The sequence below is a fragment of the Miniopterus schreibersii genome (genome assembly GCF_964146895.1).
Source record: "Miniopterus schreibersii genome assembly, chromosome: 18".
NCBI classification, from domain to species: Eukaryota; Metazoa; Chordata; class Mammalia; order Chiroptera; family Miniopteridae; genus Miniopterus; species Miniopterus schreibersii.
In genome coordinates, this window is record NC_138121.1 from 4,003,247 (window position 1) to 4,024,016 (window position 20,770).

General features: G+C 55.6%; 2 protein-coding genes and 1 long non-coding RNA gene across 5 annotated transcripts; 2 read left to right on the top strand and 1 right to left on the bottom strand.

Annotated features, from left to right (window-relative positions):
- Positions 1 to 682: 682 nt before the first annotated feature.
- Positions 683 to 6,505, top strand: HSD17B14 (hydroxysteroid 17-beta dehydrogenase 14; the record flags this gene model as incomplete). The annotated part of the gene is given in 7 exon segments (XM_081119030.1): positions 683 to 701; positions 909 to 991; positions 5,556 to 5,660; positions 5,887 to 5,941; positions 5,944 to 5,954; positions 6,069 to 6,164; positions 6,256 to 6,505. Coding segments are annotated over 7 exon segments (543 nt in total). The 3' UTR covers positions 6,430 to 6,505.
- Positions 6,486 to 18,271, top strand: BCAT2 (branched chain amino acid transaminase 2). Of its 2 annotated transcripts, none has more exons than XM_081119451.1 (11): positions 6,486 to 6,762; positions 11,562 to 11,636; positions 11,975 to 12,175; positions 14,095 to 14,205; positions 14,294 to 14,413; positions 14,573 to 14,736; positions 16,052 to 16,194; positions 16,359 to 16,444; positions 16,672 to 16,812; positions 16,888 to 16,962; positions 17,603 to 18,184. In XM_081119451.1, the coding sequence occupies exons 3-11, from the start codon at positions 11,996 to 11,998 to the stop codon at positions 17,639 to 17,641; spliced, it is 1,059 nt and encodes a 352-aa protein (XP_080975577.1). In that variant the 5' UTR covers positions 6,486 to 6,762; positions 11,562 to 11,636; positions 11,975 to 11,995; the 3' UTR covers positions 17,642 to 18,184. The 2 variants fall into 2 exon arrangements, with proteins under 2 accessions (XP_080975577.1, XP_080975576.1); XM_081119450.1 differs by lacking the exon at positions 6,486 to 6,762 and adding an exon at positions 8,025 to 8,234 and having other exon boundaries at positions 17,603 to 18,271.
- On the bottom strand, positions 7,641 to 11,245 carry LOC308548243. 2 transcript variants are annotated; one of them, XR_013997588.1, is made up of 4 exons: positions 11,186 to 11,245; positions 10,396 to 10,521; positions 8,687 to 8,765; positions 7,644 to 7,936 (listed from the first exon to the last, which is right to left on the bottom strand). It is a non-coding gene; the product is annotated as an uncharacterized lncRNA (long non-coding RNA). The 2 variants fall into 2 exon arrangements; XR_013997587.1 differs by lacking the exon at positions 8,687 to 8,765 and having other exon boundaries at positions 7,641 to 8,686.
- Positions 18,272 to 20,770: the final 2,499 nt, after the last annotated feature.

The following is a 20,770-nucleotide window of genomic DNA, read 5'->3' on the forward strand; positions in this document are numbered from 1 at the left end:
GGGGATCCTGGGTCCCCTGGGAGGAAGGGGCAGGGACCTCGGAACTTGTGGGTCTGAGGAACGAGGGAAGGGGGGGCTGAATGAAAGGGTTTGAGGGAGGAGGGGCTGGGGCCGAACTTCCAGGCACCTGGACTTCTAGGCAACGCCCCCCCAGGGCCGGGCCTCCAGGGTTCAGCCCACGGCCTCACTGGACTTTAGAGGTGGAAAGAGGCCCAGAGTGTTGTCCAGGGAGACAGACTGACGCGGGACGGCCACGACATCGCGCTTGTGACCGGGAGGGGCGGGCGCGGCCTCGGGGCTGAGATCGTGCGAGCCTTCGGTGAGGGGGTCTTGGCTGGTAGAATACTGGCTTCTGGGAGCGGAGCGCCCCGGGGGGTCTAACGAGTGTGGGAAGGAACCCTGATTATTCTAAAATTCAATTTCAAATGCTAACGAAGGGGTGGGAGTGGTATCCGGGAGCCTGGGGTTTTGGCAGGTCTCAAACCCTTACTCCCTTTCTCTGGGTCTCAGTTATTATAGCTACGAAACCGGTGGCTTGGGGAATATGTCTCTTGCAGATTTAGGGTTTACTCTGGAAGCCAGAGGTGGGGGTCTCAGGAACCTCAGCAGGTACTTGGAGTAGCTGAGGAGACTGTGTCAAGGCCTCTGCCCTTTGCCCTAGAAGGTCATCGTGAGACGGGTCATGAGGGGAGCCGAGTTGGGTGATAGGCCGCACTCCAGGTGGCCACAAGAGGGCAGCAGAGGCCTTCACCAAGGTCTGTGCTGGGATAACCTGTTCTCTTCCTATTCCCTGGAAAGCAGGGCCCAAGTGGTTATCGGTGACAAAGATGGTGAGTGAGGGTCTCTCAGTCCTCAGCACCCCTGCCGCAGACCCAGCAGTCCAGGCCCCAGCCCTTCTCTCCCTGCAGAGTTGGGGGGCCGGGCCCTGGAGCAGGAGCTCCCTGGAACTGTCTTTCTCCTCTGTGATGTGGCTCAGGAAGAAGATGTGAGGGTGAGTGGATTTTCTGTCCCCACTTCCTATATCCAGTTTCTCTCTAGCTTTGTTCTATTCTAGGCTTTTGCACATGCTGTTCCCTCTAGCTTTCCCTCTTGTCTTGGCTAAATTGTTCAGGCCCTGAGGGTTTCAACTCAGTGTCCTTTCCTCCCTGATTCTGCCGGCGGGTCCAGTGTCTCCTGGGTGGGTTCTCTTTTATCTCCCACTTCAAGATTCTTTTCACACCTGTCAAGTGAATTTGAACAAATGAGTCCCTCACAGTGAGTGGGTCTTTTTCCATAAGAGTTTCTCCCCTCCTGCCTCAGGGTTTCTGTCTCTTCCCTATAGTCAGTATCTCTCTGATATCTGCCCCCCTGGGTCTCTGTCCCCTGGACCCTGAATCTCTGGAGTAAGTGACCTCTGGGCTCTGGCACCTCCAGCTTCCTGTCTCCTTTTCTCCTGCCATGCCTGGTGATTTGGGGGAGTCCCCTAATTCCTCTACCTCCTATCCCCTCAGCTGTGGCTTTGGCTTCCCCTTCCTGCCTTGCTTTTGGGCACCCCAGTTGCCAACACTCCCCACTCACAAGACATCTTCTCAGACCTTCATTTCTGAGAATGGCCGCCTATTCGGCCGCCTGGATTGTGTGGTCAACAACGCTGGCTACCTTGAGTTGTGAGGCCCAGGGGCCATTCTCGACCAGTGTCAACCCACCTCCTAGCTTCCCAACCCTTCCTCCTGAACTTGTTTCCCCTTTTCTCTGCCTCTGATCCCCAATCTTCCTCTCTGTCCACTTGGACAGGGCAGGACAGGACAGCTGTGGGATCTCCTGCACCTGGGCTTCCACCTGGCTCCGTTCCATCCCCACTGCGTGACCTCCCTTCTCCAAACCTTGGTTTCTATGTTCCTAAAATGGGAATAATGGTGATGATGGTCCTCACTGCAGGGTTGTTGTGAGTATTGAACAAGTAGCCTGTTCAGCCTCATAATTACCAGAACCATCTCAGTCTAGGTGAGGCTGGTGGCCTTCCTATTGCTGATGACTGTGAAGATGCACTCAGAGAGGTGGACTGTTTGCACCAAGGTCACACAGCAAGGCCGTGGGAGAGAGGCCTCCCTTGTTGGCTGGGTAACTTCCAGCAAGCGGCTCATCCTCTCCGAGCTGCATTTTCCTTCTTATGTTGTACGGATTAAACAGATCCTAGTTCGTTCTTTGTCTTTGCATCTTTGCATGTTCAACAGATATTTACTGAGCACCCACTGTGTCCCAAGTTCTGTCCTAGGGACTAGAGATTTAGCAGTGAACAAAATAGACAAAACAGCCCTGGCCAGTGTGGCTCAGTTGAGTGTTGTCCTGTGTACCAAAAGGTTGCCAGTTCGATTCCCAGTCAGGGCACGTGCCCGGGTTGCAGGCTCCATCCCAAGTAGGGGGCATGCAGGAGGTAGCTGATTGATATTTCTCTCCCTCTCCCTTCCTCTCTTTCTAAGATATCAATAAAAATATTTTTTAAAAAATAGACAAAACATTCCAGTCCTCATGGATTCACATTCTAGAGTAAGAAAATCGAGGTAAGGAAATAGACAAGAAAAGACAGATACAGGTAATCCGCACTAGTCACTCTTACAAAAAAGTCTTTGTAACCCCGGAATCAGTAGTAATTGTTGCACTTTTCCTGTTTTCCTGGATATGCCCAGATCTAAATCAGAATCTCTAGACCTTTGGCCCACATGGTGGATCCTGGCACAGCAAATTTTGGGGTTCCCTAGGCTAGCAAAAACAGTGGAGGAATGAGGGACCTTCATACAGTCAAGGAAATGAGATCCCGCGGGCAGTAAGGAGCCACAGGAGGTGTCTGAGCACAGGAGTGTCCGTTGTAGACTCCCAGAGCTAGATTGGTTCTTAGAGACTTATCCATTCATTCATCTGTTTATTTATCAATAAATAGACTGGGTAGGGGTCAGGCAGTATCCTAGGTGCCGGGGATTCACCACATGGTCTTTGCCCTTGTGGAGTTCATAGTCACGGGGCAGCCAGGTGCTATTAAGTAAATGCAGAGATGAGTTTATGGGGTGTGTTTTGTGCTGGGAAGGAGACGCTGTGCTTCTGAGAGATGTATGACAAGGAGATTGGCTTGTTCTGGGGGTCACGGTGGGCTTCCTGCAAAAGATGAGCAGCATTAACTAGAAGGGTGGTGAAGGGGGCTCTCCAGATCCAGTGTCCAAAGGGAGGATGGGGGGAGAGTCAGGCCAATAAGAGCTCAGCGGGTCCTTGATGTGGCAACGCGAAGGTGCGAGAGTGCCTGGCAGAGGGAACAGCCTGGGCAAAGGCCCACATTGTTGGGGCTGAGTGGAGTGAGGAAGGGGGTGGTGCAGGAAGGGGTTGGGGAGGCAAATCACATGGGGCCTTGAGGGCCATGCCGGGTGTCTGGTCTTTATCTCCAAAGCAATAGGGAACCATGGAAGGTATTTGAGCCAGAAAGTAATGGATCAGATGAGGAAATGAGGGAGAGGGAGGCTCTGGAAGATTCCCAGGTCTCCCAGTCTGTGGCTGGAGAAGTTGGGTGGGAGTGGGCCCCATGTTCGAGACTGGGAACCAGGAAGAGAGGCAGGTTTCAGGAGGTGACAATGGGATGATTTCTGCACTTGAGGCGTTGAGATGGAGAGGCCCCCTGGGGAGAGGGCGGCTTGGGGGTGGGGGCGGGGGCTCTGAGGGAGATTCAGGGGATGCTGGTGGGAAACCAACAAAGTAGGGGCTCCCCAGGCAGAGCTGGGAGAGTGAGAAGGACCAGGATCCCCAGCACTGAAGTGAAATGGAGTCAGGCCAGAGCAAGGCTCCCCCAGTTAGGTGTCTGAAGGGAGAGAGGGGGGAGTCAGGCCAACGAGAGTCCAGCAGGTCCTTGATGTAGCTACTAGGTGACCTTGGGAGGGGGGGCAGGGAGGACATGGGCTGGGAAGGGGAGTGCGGGACAAATAGTTATTCGGTGGCAGCTGTGTTCCCAGTGCTGGGAGGAGGGTGACAAATGAACCATGTCTCAGCTGCCTCAGCCCTCACATTTACAGGGTGGGAGTGGGGAGGGAGTTAGGTAGCTGGATTAAGGAAAGAAATATGGCTGGGACAGGGACAGGGGTGGGGGCTGGGCGACCCCAGGCCTGAGAGAAAGAGGGTTTCAAGGCTGATGAGAGCGAGGGGGAGAAGATGAATGTGGGGGGTCCCTGAGCACCTACTATGTTCCAGACACCTTAGTACTGGGGGTGAAACAAACTAAGAATCTCAGGTGTCCCCTTTGTGGACTTTTGCATTCTGGTGGGAGAGACAGAGGGTAAGCAAATAAGTAAAATATACAGGGTGCCCCCCCCAAATGTATATACACTTCAAATAGTTAATTCCAATGGGTTAAATTGGAAAAGAAAGAAACATCAATTGAGCTATTAGCTGTTAAGTGTGCACCACAGAGCAAAGTAATCTGGAAGCCTGAGGGGTAGCCAACAGGATGTTGTAAGTAAATAGGATGGTCAGGTCAGGGAATACCCCACAGAGAAGGTGACACTTCAACAGGATTTGAAGTTACTGAGAGAGTAGGTTTACCCAGGACTGTCCCACTTCAGCACTGAAACTCTGGACTGAATGTCCCTTGTCCCCAGAAACCCTTTAGTCCTGGCCAAACAAAGATGGTAGGTAACCCTAGCAGTGAGTCACATGGCTATCTTAGGAAAAGCATTCCAGGTAGAAGGAACAGTAAGTGCAAAGGCCCTGAGGCTGGAACACAGGGCATATATGAAGATACAGCACTGAGAACAGGGTGGAGGCTGTTTCTGATAGAGCAAGGAAGGTTTGAAAGAGCTGGTGGGTGAACCAGAGAGGGAGCTGATTTAGAGCCCACTCTGAGAACCCTGGGGGAGCTGGCTCGTCCATGCTAATCTTAGTAGCAGGCGCAGGTCTTGCTGGGCCAGCTCAGCTGCCCAAAGCAAACAAGGGGAAGGACAGAATCTGAGTTGCTTCAAGGTCATGCATCGTGAAAGAACTGGGAGACAGAGAGGGAGGCAGGGAGAGGGAGAGGCAGAGAGAGCCAAGAGTTAATTTAGGGACCTCCTGGTAGCTAGGGAGTTTTAGGGGAGAAGTTGGCAGAATATGGGGTGCATTTCACAAAGGCCTCCCACATCACATTCTGACCACAGAGCTCTCCCTAAAACTCAGAAACTGTCTTTCCCTCCATGTCTTTCCTTCTATTTTTGCACTATTGAAGCCATGTTGCAATTTTTCTGTCTTGATACAGACAGGAGTTTAAATAACATAGAAAAGACCCAGAGAGAGGGGTACAGGGACCAAGGTGGGTGGAGACAGAAGAAGAGACATAGAGAAAAATCCCTTTCCGACTTGGAGAGATTCCTTAAGTGCTGAGATCCAGAGACTCTGGGGTGAGCCAAGGTGTGCCCTGGAGCTCTGGATGCTGCCCCTACGGGCACCGAGGTCAACTAGTGAACACACCAGGGAGACGGGCATTGTCCCAGACATCAGGATGTGTTGCTGGGGACTGGGGGAGATCCAGGGCCTCGGGCGGCTTACTCTGCTCCCTGTCTCCCCAGCTCGCCCTCCCGCACCTGCGGAACAGCCGGGGGAATGCCATCAACATCTCCAGCTTGGCCAGGGCAATTGGCCAGTCCCAGGCAGTTCCCTATGTGGCCACTAAGGTAGGCCATCAGGGTACCCTGCTGCTTCCTTCCCTCCCTACTGGCCCCCCAGGGGTCTCAGATAAATGTCTCCCAAGAAACAACGTGGTGCCTCCCAACGTAGCCTGCAGGGAGTGCACAATTTCCCCATTCTGATGGCCCTGCTGGACCCCCATGGTTGGGAAAGAGGACGCGGATGAGCTTTGCATTCCCTGGGCTGAACTTTCTCTGGCCCCGTCTTCTGCAGGGGGCACTGACAGTTATGACCAAGGCCTCGGCCCTGGATGAGAGTCAGTATGGTGTCTGAGTCAACTGGTGAGCAGCTTCACAGGGACTGAGAGCCTCCTGGGGAACTGGGAAGATGGGGGAGAGCCCGAGGCACAGTGTTTGGGGCAGACCCACCTGATGCTCTCTCCTCCCTTCCCCCAGTATCTCCCAGGAAACATCTGGACCCCACTGTGGGAGGAGCTGGCAGCCTCAACACCTGACCCAGAGGCCACAGTCCCAGAGGGCACTATGGCCCAGGAGGGAGCGGAGGCCAGGGCCAGGTGGTTAGGTGTGTGGGTGTCAGGTGAGGGCTCCTCTTGACCTCTTCTTTCCCCTGGTCTCTCCCCAGCCCCTGGGCCGCATGGGCCAGCGAGCAGAGGTGGGCGCTGCCGCGGTGTCCCTGGCCCCGGAGGCCAGCTTCTGCACAGGCCTGGAGCTGCTGGTGACTGGGGGTGCGGAGCTGGGGTACAGGCGCAAGGCCAGGTGGGGCACCCCCAGGGGAGCCCCTGCCATCCCTTCCTGATTCGCCCCGTTTCCACTTGGGCTCCCCTGACTAGGCCTCTCCCATTCCAAACTCAGGCTCCCAGATTCCAGTCGCGGCCCTCCGCCTCAGGTGCAGCCCCAGCTCCAGACGTGAAGCCCATTTAGCGACGTGCCAAACCACCCACAGGTTCCCGCAAAAGCAATTTGCTGCCAAAAGGAGGAGGGCATCGTTACATTTGCTTTCCGTCCTTTAGGAGTCCTGCCACACCGCCCCCCCAACCCCCGCCCCCCCAGCCCGGACCCAAGGGACTGCAACTCCCAGCAGACCTTGCGGCAGGAGCCTCTCGCCAGGGGCTCCAGGGAAAAGTGGCAGGTTGGTCTCACCAGCGCCCCAGTTGAAAGGCCCTCAGGGGAGAGCAAATTAAGTCCTAATTAGGAGATAATGCAGGAGGGGGAGCCAAAGGGTCTCCCCTTTCTTCTTGGCCTCAGGGGAAAGGAGTTTTGGCCCCGCTGCCTGGGGAGCAGGGGGGTGGCTGGGCATAGAGACTCCTGGGACCGAGAGGGGAGCCGGGCTCCGGACTCCTGGGTTTGGGGGAGCAAACGGGGCGGGTAGGAGGCTGGAGGGCGTGGGCTCCTCGGCGCGGGTGGACTGACCCGGGTTCCCCCAGGTGGGGCGCGGGGCCCGGGCGGGGGGTGTTCCCCAGGTGAGGGGGTGGAGCCGCACGGCTGCCGAGGATTGGCCGCGGCGGGGGGTGTGCGGCACCCTGATTGGCAGAGGGGGGCCCCGAGCCGTCTCGCGGGCGCCACACCCCTGCAGCCCCAGGCAGGGTGGCGAGGCTCGAGGGTAAAAAAACAGGAAGACACCCCGCGGGAGGAACGTTCGGAATTTCACTGCCTGGGCCTGTGGCTGTTAGGGCTGGGGGACAGAATTTGGGGACTCAGTGTCCCAGAATAGAATTACGGAGGCACAGTGGCTCAGGGCCGGAGTTGAGGGTACGGCGGGAACAACACTTTGGGGTCACAGTAACCTGGATGCAGGGGTTGAGGGAACTCTGAGCACGGAAGGTTTGGGCGGCACAGTGACCCAGAGCAAATAGCCAACTGCCTCCGGGGTTCCTGAGCTGGGGAGGCGCTCAGGAAGCGGATTAACCAGGCGATCCTGCTCTAGGAATTATTCTTAGAGGCTCACTGATAAATTGGAGGATTGAAAATTTTCAGGCCCCTCTGATGAAAGGGACTGGAAGGAGGCCTGGTGAGCCGTTTGTGTTTTTATCTCGTAAAAAGTTAGAAAGAATACATAGGTTCTCGTTGGAGAGAAGAGCTCTATTCAGGCAGGTTTCGGACTGCAACCCTTCACCCCTACCTGCCACCCTCTTCAGAGGCCTCTTCCCGAAGTCTTCCCCCCATTCATTTAGGGGACCTGCGCCCGCCGACGTGCGCAGGGTGCTTTTCCTTCCCACCAAGTTAGGGACCGAGATCTGCGGAGGTCCTGGCCTTTCCTCTCTAACCTCGGGCTGCTGTTCCTCCCTCGCGCTCCGTGGCGGAACCTATGAACACGCATCTTTGCCAGCGCTGCACGCACGCCCCGGGCGCAGCATCCGCGTGGCTGGAACGCGCCCGAGCGGGGGGCTGGGAGGAGGGAGGGTTGCGATTCGCTCGGGGGCGGCGGAGGCTCGCCGGCGCATGCGCACTGCCGGGGGCCGTCTCCGAGAGGCGCAGGGTAGTCATGGAAGTCCCGGGCGCCGGGTGCGAGGGGGCGTGGACCGGGCGGGGCCGTAACGTCTCCATCTGAGGCGGGCACAGTCACCCGCCGCGACGACCATGGCGGCGGCCGCGCTGGGGCAGGTGGGTTCGGGGCGGCACCGCGCTGGGGCTGGAGGAGCCCGCGGGGGGCGCACTTCTCGCTCGCCCGCAGCCCCGGCGCTCGGGCGCGGCCGCGGAGCGCCCAGGAGGAGGGGCCCCATTGGAAAGGACCCTGGAGCTTTAGTGGGCGGTGGGGGAACTTAATTGGTGGGAAGGGGGCCGGGACTGGGGGCCCGAGAAGGGAAACGTGGAGGAGGGGGCAGTAATGGGAGAGGCAGGGGCCTGGGTGGGGTTCAGAAGGGACCCGTCGGCGGGTGGAGGCACCGTGATAGGGGCTCCCAGTACCTATAGGGGAGGGGTGGGATGAAGGCCGCAGAGTTCATCCTCAGGCCTGGACAGGGAATTGGATTCGGGACCCTATCTTCTTGGAACTAAGGAGTTAAGATAGATGTGGACTGTCGTGTCCCCGAAACCCCTTATCTGAAGCTCCGCACCTGGGTTGGAAATCGAGGCAGCTCGTTGTCGTCAGAGTGACAGGGATACTCCAGGCAAGACTGAGATAGTCCATTCTTGCTGATATGATGACAACCAGCAGTTTGTGATTTTAGAGAACGAGGTTTCTCAGTGGGGAAGGGAACAGTAACAACTCCAAGAACGGGGGGGTCATTACAACCCTTGAGAGCTACAACATAACCTTGGGAGAAGTGTTTCCTGGTAACTTGGCACCTGCCTGTGTCTGGGTTACTTAGCCCAGCGTGATGGAGAGCAGGGTAGGTGTTTTTTTTTCTCGGAGTCTCAGTTGCTGATGAAGACAGCTATGGCTAGGGCACTCCTGGGGATCTGGTGGGACAGTCGTGGGCAGTGACAGGGACAGCCTGGGGTTGGGCTGTGGAGGAGAGTCTTGAACTGTCATAGGACAGCTCTGGTCTGATGGGAGAGTCCTGGGCTATAATAGGACAGTTCTACATGTGAAGGGGTCAGTCCTGGGCTGTGACAAGGAAGTTTGGGGCTGTGATAGGGACAGTCCCTGGGTGATGCAAGCATGGCACTGCACTACGACAGGGCCTCTTCCTGGGCTGTGATGTGGAGGCGGGCCTGATGTGTGAAAGACGGTACTAGACTATGATATGGGCAACCCTGGGCTTTGGTTGTGGCACTCATGGGCCACGTTGGGAGACAGTCCTGGACTGTGGTGGGGACAGACTGGGCTGTAATGAGGCACATGGAGGCCGCATAATGTTACAGAACCCTGCCCTGTGCACCCCCCCAACCTTCCTCATTTCTTAAATAGCCCCCATACTTTTACACTCTTTGTCCCAAATGCCCATCTACCACCTGAGAGTCTCCTTTGGGACCAGTCCCTATGGTTTGGGGGGTCAGGTGGTGGAGCACCTTCTCTCAGCTGAGGCGAGACTCCTGCCCATAGAGAAATGTCCTGGGAGGGTGAAGGCAGCTTCTCCCAGGGACTCTAAGAACAGCACAGATTTCTTATCTGGACACTGTGCCCGGCACTTCTCTGCCTTGTGGGTGTGTTTTTCTGCCCTTGTTTTCCTCTCTGTCCTGGATACCACTCTCTCTAAGCCTCACTGACAGTTTCTCTCCAGGCCTTGGCATCATTCTATCTCTTGCAGCCTTTCTTTGGGTCTCCCTTTCACTTTGTGCTTTGTGGCTGAAGTCTGGTCTTCCTCTCTTTCCTTTTTCCTGGTTCTCTCGTTGCTTCTCTTTATCCCACTCTCAGCATTTTTTCCTGATTTCTCCACCCTTGACTTGCCCTGAGTTTCTCTCCCTCTTGTCTCTTTTCTCAGTCTCTCTCCATATCTATTTCGTCATCTCTTGGGCTTGTTTTCCATTCTTTCAAGTTTGTGTTTTCTATTTCTCTGGCTCTTTTTCTCATTCTTGCTCTTCCCTCTCTTACTCTTTTATTCTTTTCTATTCCGCTTCCCTCTGAGGGCTGCTGGCCTGCCCAGATGCTGGCTGTCTCTGCCCTGCGTCTGGGGACTGCGGCTGTGCTGTTCCCTCCTGGGCGGAAGCATGGCCACAGGCTTATGTGGGCTACACATCGCCACCTAGAGGCACGTTTTGGAGCAACACCCTAACGTCCCAGAAGCCGGTGGCTCCACACTACCCAGGGCTACTCCTCAGATTTCAAGGCCCAGATTTTAGGACATGGAAGCCCCACAGCCCCCCTCTCCCCGTGACTCACCTGCTGATCAGTCACCGCTGCCATTCACATCCATTCTCACGGATTGGTGTCAGCTCACCCGGCTCGCAGGGCAGGAGCAGGCTAGGCTATCATCTCTCCCAGTCTCAGGACCCAGCTGCCTTCCCACTAGGCCAGGGAAAGAGGCACTGTGAGGCCCAGGAACACTGGGCAGAGGCCACCCTGCTGGACACAGCCAGACCTGCTCTCTCCTGCTGGCCTTGGGCAGGACCGCAGAGAAGTGTTCATCTGGATAGTGTCCATGGCTGACTGGGGTGGCCTCCAGGTCCACGTGGCTACCCCTCAACCCTGGGATCTGAAGGGAATTAGAATCAATGGTGTCCAAAGTGTGGGGCTGGGGACTTCTAGTAATCGGAATTCAGTAGATCTAATACTCTGAAAGAATATGGACTTGGACTCCTGGGTGTGAGGGAGGAAGAGGCTGGGGGCCTGGACTCCTGGGTGTGAGGGAGGAGGGGCTGGGGGCCTGGACTCCTGGGTGTGAGGGAGGAGGGGCTGGGGGCCTGGACTCCTGGGTGTGAGGGAGGAGAGGCTGGGGGCCTTGACTCCTGGGTGTAAGGGAGGAGGGGCTGGGGGCCTAGACTCCTGGGTGTGAGGGAGGAGGGGCTGGGGGCCTGGACTCCTGGGCCTGAGGGAGGAGAGGCTGGGGGCCTGGACCCCTGGGTGTAAGGGAGGAGAGAGCTGAGGGTATAGATCCCGGGTCCTGGGGAAGCATGACATTTGTCCCCCACTCTAATCAGGATTTGAGCCCCCCAGCGAGGCCTTCACTTACCTGTACTTTCCCTTGTCGTCTTCTGTCTGAACTGCTCTCAGGGCTGGGGCCAAAGTTCCCTCTGGTGGGAGGTGCCTGTGTGTTTGACTTTGCCCCAGCATGGAGGAGGGAAGGGAAGCTGACCCAGCTCTTTCTAGGGATGGTGCTTATAGGGGCAGGGAGGGACTTGGCCTCCTTCAGGATCCCCTCCTGCTACATGCTGGTCAGGACAGAGGAAAAAGGCTTGGCGCAGCCACATGCCCTGTTAGAGTGCTCTGGGCCTGTGACAGAATAGGCCAGGGGTACCTCCCAAGTGAAGGAGGCAGCAAAGGACTTGCCAGGGCCTTCTGCTTTCTCTCTCCTGGCCTCACCACCTTTCTTCTGTCCCCATCCCCAGATTTGGGCCCGAAAACTTCTCCCTGTCCCTTGGCGTCTGTTTGGCCCCAGAAGATATGCCTCATCCAGCTTCAAGGTAAAAGGAGAGACTGTACTTTTGGATCCCAAGGAAGAGGAAGGGGCTGGGGGGCTGAACTACTGGATCTGAGGAAGGAGGGGGCTGGGGTAGGATTTGGGAATCTCCTAAAGGTCCAACATTCAAAAGTCAAGGTGGGCAGCGACGGGATAGCCTGATTGCCCACCATCAGGTTGTGGGAAAGAGTTGAAACTGCATGTCCCAGAAGCCTCTGGAACCACAAGACCCTCTCTTTGGGTCTTTTGCCCCATTGATTCATGGGAGTTGTAGTTTTTTGTGTGTTTTTTTTCCAGTTTGGAGGGTGTGGCCAGATTCCAGGATTCTTTTTCTTTTCTCAGGCTGCAGACCTGCAGCTGGAAATGACACAGAAGCCTCAGAAGAAGCCTGACCCCAGCGAGCCCCTGGTGTTTGGGAAGACATTCACTGACCACATGCTGATGGTGGAGTGGACTGAGAAGGGCTGGAGCCACCCCAGAATCCAGCCCTTCCAGAACCTCACACTGCACCCGGCCTGCTCTGCTCTCCACTACTCACTGCAGGTGGCATGGCCCACATCTACCCCCCTCTCTCCGATCTCTTCCCTCTTGCTGTGTCTGTTGCCGGGTCCACCTTCCTGAGTCTGCTGCTTGTGTGTTTCTTCTTTCCCTGTACTTACCATCTGTTCTCTGAGGCTACTCATGTTCCAGGCCCTGTGCTGGATGATGCTGGGGTCCCCGAGATGAGCAGATCCCGTTCCTTCACTTGAAAACCCCACAGTTTGGTTACAAGTTAGTGTGATCTGAGCTCTGATAGAGGCCAGAGAGACCTAATTCTGCCTCTAACTTGAAAGAAAGTGGGGTCTGTGTGGGCAAAGAGGAGAACTTAGGGTGTCAGAGGGAGAGGTGACAGCCAGTACAGAGACATAGTACAAAGAAGGGCCTCACATACTTGGGGGAATTGTGACATTGGAATGTGGTGGCGGAGGCTGAGGATGTCATCAGGACCTTGTCAGAGGCGCTGGTAGCCAGGGCGGCTCTGAGCAGGTGTGGAACAAGGATAGCCCCGGGTACATGAGACCTGTCAGAACATGTGCAGGGTGAGTTGGAGCGGGGAGACCGGAGGCCAAGCTGGAGCGAAGGTCAGGGTAGGAAAAAATAGGTAGACGGGGAAGCCTGAGCTGGGGCTAGAGCTGGGGAGGGGCAGGAAGGGATGGGACAGAGAGATTCAGGGATACGAGGGATTGGCAGGCAGGGCGAGAGAAGGGCAGGGAGGGCTGAGGAGGATGCCCAGAGGTTTGGCCAGGAGACCCGGTTGTCCATGGGGCTGTGCCTGTATGGGGACTCGGGAGGCAGATCGGCCTTGCAGGGCTTGGTAAGGGGCCTGTGAAGAGAGCTATTTGGGTGGCCTTTGGCTTGTGACTTAAAGCTATGGCTGAAAGCAAGGACTTCCTGGAGGAGACTCTAGCTGTGATGAGATTTGATTGGGCATAGTACAGGTCTAGTCGTTGGTTTGTAGTTTGAGTAATTTTTGTTCCTTTGGGCATGGTTCTGGGACATTGGGCATGTTTTTTTTTTCTTTTAAGAATTTTGAGGGTTTTCCCCCCCATCTACTCTGGACATTTGACCAGAACCAGTCAGTTCTGTGCTAACTGGTTGGCAGCAGTTAGATACTAAGGATGGACAGTCAGGGGGTTATGACCACAGGAAGGGGGTTTTTGGAGGCTACCATTTAGTTATCTCTCTGTCCTCCAGCTCTCTGTCACCCAGCACTTCTTCAGTTGAGTGAGTGCAGATGAAAGGGTTCGGAGGCCCTGGGATACAAAACGTATGCTTTTTATTTTTTTAAAGATTTTTTATTGGTTTTTAAAGAGAGAAGGAAGAGGGCAGGAAAGAGAGAGAAACATCGATGTGAGAGGGCCTCCTACCGGGGATCGAACCTGCATCCTAGGTATGTGCCCTGGCTGGGAATCAAACCCGAGACCCTTTCATGCATGGGATCATGCCCAACCACCTGAGCCACACCAGCCAGGACCTTGGTTGATTCTTGTATGTGCCCTGATCAGGGATTGAACCCGAAACCTTGGCATATTGGAATGATGCTCTAACCAACTGAGCTACCCGGCCAGGGCTACACAAGGACTCCTTAAAAACGTAACTCCAGCACCATCATCAGTCCTGAGAAATGGTACCAGTAACATGGAGAGGGCGTGAACAGCACACTCTCTGCACCTCTGCGTCTGGGTCTCTCTGTTACGCCTTCTCTGGTCTCTGTCCTTTGCTTTCTTGAGTGTCTCTGTGTCTTGACTCTCTGGGTCTCTCTCCCTCCTTCTCTGTGTGCTCAGTGGGGTGGTCTCTCCCCAGCTCTGTATCTCTGCTTCTGTCTGTTGGCTTGTGTATCGGCCTCTGTCTCGGTGTCTCTCACTGTCTCCTCCCAACTGTGTGAGGAGGTCTCTGAGCCGCCTGCCCACCTGTCCCCGCAGCTCTTCGAGGGCATGAAGGCCTTCAAAGGCGGCGACCGGCAGGTGCGCCTCTTCCGACCCTGGCTCAACATGGACCGCATGCTGCGCTCGGCCCTGCGCCTCTGCCTGCCGGTGAGGGGCCCTGGCCGCCCTGGTGGCGGGGGGCGTGGGGTGCAGCGAGGGCCACGCAGGGCCCCTGACTTGTGGGAATCCCGTGCAGAGCTTCGACAAGGTGGAGTTCCTGGAGTGCATCCGCCGGCTGGTGGAAGTGGACAAGGACTGGGTCCCCGACAGCTCAGGCGCCAGCCTCTACGTACGGCCCGTGTTCCTGGGGAACGAGGTGGGCCCCACTTCCAGTGCTGGGGTGGGTGGGGCCCGGGGACCAGGCCCGGGGCAGGGGAATCCTAGAGGGACATGCTGGGGACCCCCACTCCTGGGTCATAGAGGGGCTGCAGGCCTGGACTCCCGGGTCCCTGACGCTCCTTTCTGCCCATCTCAGCCCTCGCTAGGTGTCACCAGTTCCTCGAGAGCCCTCCTGTATGTAATCCTCTGCCCCGTGGGCTCGTACTTCCCTGGAGATGCCATGAGCCCCGTCTCCCTCCTGGCTGACCCCACGTTCATCCGGGCCTGGGTGGGTGGGGTCGGAGACTGCAAGCTGGGCGGGTAAGTAGTCCTGCTCCCACCTCGCAAGTTTGGGTCTGGTGCCCTGGAGGTGAGACTCAGGGTCGCCCATGCTCTGGGGGGTGTCTTTGGATGTTCATTGCCCTCTCTAGGAGACAGCTCTGCCCACAAATTGGGATGTGATGTCATTGGCACCATGGTGGTTAGGGCGGTGTGTGTGTGGTGGGGGGAGGGGGTGTGTTGGGTGGAGGTAAGTGGGGAAACCAGGACTGGCCCCTTGGAAGCCTCCAGAAATACAGTTTTACACTTAGTTCATTGGTCTCAGCCCCAGGTAGCCTCCCCTGAACCCCCGGGCTGGCCCCCTCCCCCACCTAGCTCCCCTAGGCCCTGGGCCTCCAGTGCCCACCACCCTGTGTGTGAATTTCTGCATCAGTCTATATCACCAAGGGCCTTGGTTCAGGATGGCATTTAGGGTCTGCTGGGTGGTGACAGAGGCAGAGGGTGGGGTAAGGTGTGCTGGGACAGCAGCTGTGGTCCAGCTGGGAGCTCACTCAAGTCCTTCCCAGCACACATCTTCTGAGGTCTTCCGGGGGTAGGCCCTGTGCCAGGTGAAGCTGGGGACACAGATGGGTTGGATCTGGCCCCTGCCCTCCAGGGGCTCCCAATATCCAGGGCAGCATGTGCTCTGATGGAAGTGACTGGGGCACTTTCAAAGTCTTCACAGAGGAGGTGGTGACAGTGACGCCTCAGCTGAGTCTGAAGGGTAGGAAGGAGCTGGCTCCCTGGGTTTGAATGATGGTAAACAATTTCGTATCCTGGGACCACGTGTTTGGGGCAGGGAGGAGGGGCAGAGTGGCAGGAGTTGTCAGAGGAGAAAAATAAGTCTGGTCCAAAGCAGACCAGGCCCTGACCACCAGACTGAGGCTCTGATCTTGTCCCAGGGGTGATGGGCGCCATGGGAGGCTTGTGAGCAGGTGAGGGGTGAGGTCAGCTTTGGGTGAGAGACAGTGTTAAAACAAAGTAATATGGAAAATCTTGGAGGTGGCCTGATTTATCGGGGAGTCCAGAGAAGGCCTGGAACCTGGCCTGGAGGTTTGGAAATGCCTCGTAGAGCAGGTAACATCACAGGGGTTTTGAAGGGCACTTCAGGAGTTGGATGAGGGAGGTGACGCCAGAAAAGGAAACAAGGATAGGGTGGGGAGAGGAAGGATGGACCACTGAGAGCCTTGACCCCAAGCGACTGGCCAGGGAGTCTGTCCTGGGGGTATTGGGGAGCCACAGGAGGGCTGCGAGCTGGGGTGGAGCAGGGCCACGCTGGGGCTCCCTCGCCCTCGCTAACCTTGTTGTTCTTCACCAGGAATTATGGGCCCACAGTGTTTGTGCAGCAGGAGGCGAAAAAGAAGGGCTGTGAGCAGGTCCTCTGGCTGTACGGGCCTGACCACCAGCTTACTGAGGTGGGCACCATGAACATCTTCGTCTACTGGACCCACGAGGATGGGGGTGAGCCCACCCACGACCCAACCTAAGCCCTGGTGGGGGTGGGTGGTGTGATGATTCCTAGCAGATGGCAGGTTGCAGGGATTGGGGTGGGGCAGCTCCTGAGAGGATGGGAGGGCATGAATGAGGGTGTGAGGTGACGCCCCCATCCCTTGCACCTGATCCAGTGTTGGAGCTGGTGACCCCCCCGCTGGATGGTGTCATCTTGCCTGGAGTGGTCAGACAGAGTCTGCTGGACCTGGCTCGCACCTGGGTGAGGGCTCGGTGTCTTCCGGTGGTGGGAGTGACGGGGTCCTGCTGTGTTGGGGGACCAGGGCCTCTGGGGCTGGGGTGGGGGCTGGGGCACACTGGCTTGTCTCTGTCCCCCTCTCTGGGTGTCTATCTCCCGCCTTGGGTCCCTGTCTTTCTCGCCACCCATAGGGCAGGGGAGGCAGTTGCTCAGGGCAGCCCACCAGGTTCGTGCTGTTTCTTGCCCTGCAGGGCGAGTTCCGGGTGGTGGAGCGTAAGATCACCATGAAGGAGGTTATGCGAGCCTTGGGGGAGGGACGGGTCCGGGAAATCTTTGGCTCAGGCACCGCTTGCCAGGTCTGCCCTGTGCATCGAATCCTGTACCAAGGCAAGGTGAGCTAGGGCTGCCACTGGAGGTGGGGGGGGAGATGGGGGAGGGGCCCGGTCCTTACGGGCTTTCCTTCCTAGGACCTCCACATTCCCACCATGGAAAATGGGCCTGAGCTGATCCTTCGCTTCCAGAAGGAGCTGAAGGCAATCCAGGTGAGGCGCGCTGGCTGGGGGGCGGGCTGGGTGCTCCTTTCCCAGAGAAGTTCATGCCCCACGAGCCTCTGGTCTGAGAGCATCTCCCCCCAATAGTCCCACCAGAGGCTAATGGACCCTCCCACAGGCCTCTGGGCCCCTGAGTGGGCTTTCCTTGAGCCTCTGTGGCCTAGAGCACTTCTTGGGGCCCAGTGACCCTTCCCTGAGCCTCTGCAGCCCCTGGGTGTCCTTCTGGTGGGAGACCTCCCCTTCCCACCAGCCTCTGGGACTTTAAGCCACAGAAGCCCACTCCCCTGGGTCCCCTGGAGCCCTGGGCTACCCGTTTGGCCTGAGAAGTCTCTCCTCCAATCCTCTGGGCCCCCTCTGCGGCGCAGGGCTGTTTCCCCTCCTAAGCCCCTAGAAGTATTTCCATTCATCTGAGCCAAGGTATCTTTCCTGGGGACCCCTGGGCCCAGCTCCTGGCACTGGACCTAGAACTGCCTTTCCCGTGGCCTCTGTAAACTCGGGCCCGGGACCTTGAACTGCGGTTCTCTCCACTCTCTATGGGGCTTTTCAACGGACTTTCCCCCAGAGCCCTGGGGCCTCCGTGCGGGGGTGCGGCGCGGCTCCCCGCTCACGCTCCGCCCCTGTCGTCCCGCAGTACGGAACGAAGGCCCACGAGTGGATGCTCCGGGTGTGACGCTGCAGACTGTGCCCGGCCACCCCTCGGGCCCACCGGCCTTAGCACCTAGTCCCTGCCGGAGCCGCGTCTCCCTACCAATGACAACCTGAAGTGCAATATGAAATGAGGCCGCGGCCGGGACGCCTGGGTCTCTGGCGCCCCCGCGTGGCCGCTACGCTCCCAAAGCCTTACGGGCCCGACCCAGGCGTCCGGGCCCCAGCTCAGCCTCAGGCCTGGGGGATTTGGATTCCCAGCTGCTCTGTGTTGAGGGGTTAAGTCTACGCCTTGGCCCCCGACTCCGCACCTCTCCGTTCTCAGACCGGATCTCCCAAGTGCTGCCGTTGATTTTTTTTCTTCTTGCTGGAATTTTGAAATAAAATGCCAAATACAAGACATTAGCTGTCATCTCCAGTGATGCAACCACTCGTCAAGGGCATTACCTGGCTTGCAGGTTCGATCCCCAGGCCCGGTCAGGGCGCTTGCAGGAGGCAACCAATGATCTCTCCCCCCACTCCCCCCAACTCTAAAAATCAATGGAAAAAATATCTGATAAGGACCTACTCTGTTGTGTAACTGTGTGGATTTGGGCAAAGTGAATCCCTCTCTGGGCCTCAGTTTCCCCATCTATAAAATGGAGATATTAATAGCACCTCGCTCATAGGCTTGTTGGAGGATTAATAGGGCACTTATACCTGACACCCTGGGACCAGCTGGGCCTGGGAGGCTCTGGACCACCAGGGGGTGCCACAGCCCCAGGCACTGAAAGTTGAGGATGCTACTGAGACACAGCAGAGGAAACTGGCCTCACTCCCAGGCACCACATCCCGGGTGAACCAGCTACCACCCCAGGGACCTTTGTGCCATTTCTCCCTTCTCCACCAGCTAATTGGGTGCAGATGCCAGCGTATTAGTTAGTGCTGTGTGGCAAATTACTCCCACAGCTTAAAAAGCAAACATTTACTATCTGGCATAGTTTCTGAGGGTTGGAATCCAGAGCTGCTTAACCAGGTGGTTCTGCTTCAGGCTTTGTCAAGAGGTTTCAATCAAGCTGTGTAACCAGGACCTCGATCAGCTGGAGGCTCCCCTGGGACTGGAGGGTTCCTTTCCAATTACAGTTCACATACAATATTACGTTAGTTTTACATATAGAACATAGTGATTAGACATTTATATAACTTATGAGGTGGTCACCTGATGAGTTTATTGCCCATATGCCGTTGTACGTAGTTATTACTTCATGCACTCGTGATTGCTTTTACGGCTGGCAATTAGCACTTTTTAATCCCTTCACTCGAGACACGTTGAAAGGAACTTGAGATACTAGAGTTGGTTAAAAGTTCACTGATTAAATTTGCAATCAATGTTTAAGTGTGTGGGGAAATTAACGTAGTGAAAGCCATGGCTTGCTATTTTTAGCTGTGGAAGAGTCAGTGACTGTTTAGAGGAAAGCTGATCATTTAAAATTAATCATTACCAAGAACACAAACAGCTGTGAATAGTTGTGGCCATACACAAAAGCTCTCCTGACATAAAAAGATTTCACTGTAATCTTTTCAACAAATGGTGCTGGGAAAACTAGATACCCACATGCAAAAGAATGAAGGGGGACCCTAACGTTACACGTTATGCAAAAATGAACTCAAACCAGGGACCTAAATGTCAGACCTAAAACTATAAAGCTCTTAGAAGAAAGCTTGTCTTAGGGGAAAAGCTTCGTGTCATTGGATTTGGCAACGATTTCTCTGCTGTGATGGCAAAAGCACAGCCAACAAAAGTAAAAATAGATAAACGACTCCATCAAAATTTAAAACTTTTACCGTAAATCAAGGGACACAATAACATTCAGCCTATGGAGTGGGAGAAAGTATTTGCAAATCATATATCAAATAAAGGGTTAATGGCCAGAATATATAAAGAACTTTTACAACCACAACCACCACCAAATAACCTGATTTAAAAAACAGGCAAAGGCCTGGCCGGGCGTGGCTCAGCGGTTGAGCGTGGACCTAGGATCCAGGTGATCTGGGTTCGATTCCCCGTCAGGGCACAGGCCCGGGTTGCGGGCTCGATCCCCAGTCGGGGGCGTGCAGGAGGCAGCCGATCAATGACGCATCTTTAGTGTTTCTATCTATCTCTCCCTCTCCCTTCCTCTCTCTGAAATCAATAAAGATATATTTAAAAAATAAATAAAATAAATTCACTTTAAAAAAAAATGGGCAAAGGACTTGAGTAGACATTTCTCCAAAGAAGATATACACACACATGAGTAAGACATACAGCGTACCCAGGTGAGGACGCTCAGTATCACTGATTATTAGGGAAATGCAAACGAAATCCACCACGAGGTACCCCTTCACACTGAACAGCATGAGTGTGATCACAAAACACGACAAAATAACAAGTGGCGAGGACGTGGAGAAACAGAGCCCTGTGCCCTGTTAGGGGGAATATTTAGTGGTGTAGCTGCTGTGGGAAGAGTGTGGTGTTGGCTTAGTCAGGGTTCTCCGGAGAAACAACCAATAGGACATATATATATATATATTCCCACTCCACAGGTTGACTGTTATTGTGTCCTTTGTTTTTGTTTTTTTAAAATATATATCTTTATTGATTTCAGAGAGAAGAAGGGAGAGGGAGAGAGAGAGAGAAACATGAATGATGAGAGAGTCATGGATCGAGCCCACAACCCGGGCATGTGCCCCGACCGGGAATCGAACCCCGACCGCCTGGATCCCAGGGCGACGCTCAGCCGCTGAGCCACGCCCGGCCGGGCGTGTGTCCTTTGATTTACAGTAAAAGTTTTAAATTTTGATGTAGCCCAATTTATTTTTACTTTTGTTGCCGGTGCTTTTGCTGTCATAAAAAAAATCATTGCCAAATCCAATGGCACATAGTATACTGTATGATTGTGCTCACATGGAGCATCTAAAGTAGTAAAACTCATCGAGGCAGGGAGCCGAGCTGAGGCAGCAGGGGCCGGGAGGCGCGGAGAGCGAGGGGGAGCTACTGTTCGATGGGTGTGGGCTTCGGGTGTGCGAGATCAAAACGTTCTGGGATCGGCTGCGCAATACCATGAATATACTCAGTACTACCAAACTGGAACTTAAAAATGGTTAAGACGGTATATTTTATGTCGTGTGTATTTGA

Excerpts from the sequence above, each read along its gene's own strand:
- BCAT2 (XM_081119450.1), top strand. The coding sequence starts at position 8,211 with ATGGCGGCGGCCGCGCTGGGGCAG. Across the intron at positions 8,235-11,561 it reads CGGCGGCCGCGCTGGGGCAG|ATTTGGGCCCGAAAACTTCT; the intron begins GTGGGTTCGGGG and ends CCCCATCCCCAG. Across the intron at positions 16,963-17,602 it reads AGGAGCTGAAGGCAATCCAG|TACGGAACGAAGGCCCACGA; the intron begins GTGAGGCGCGCT and ends GTCGTCCCGCAG.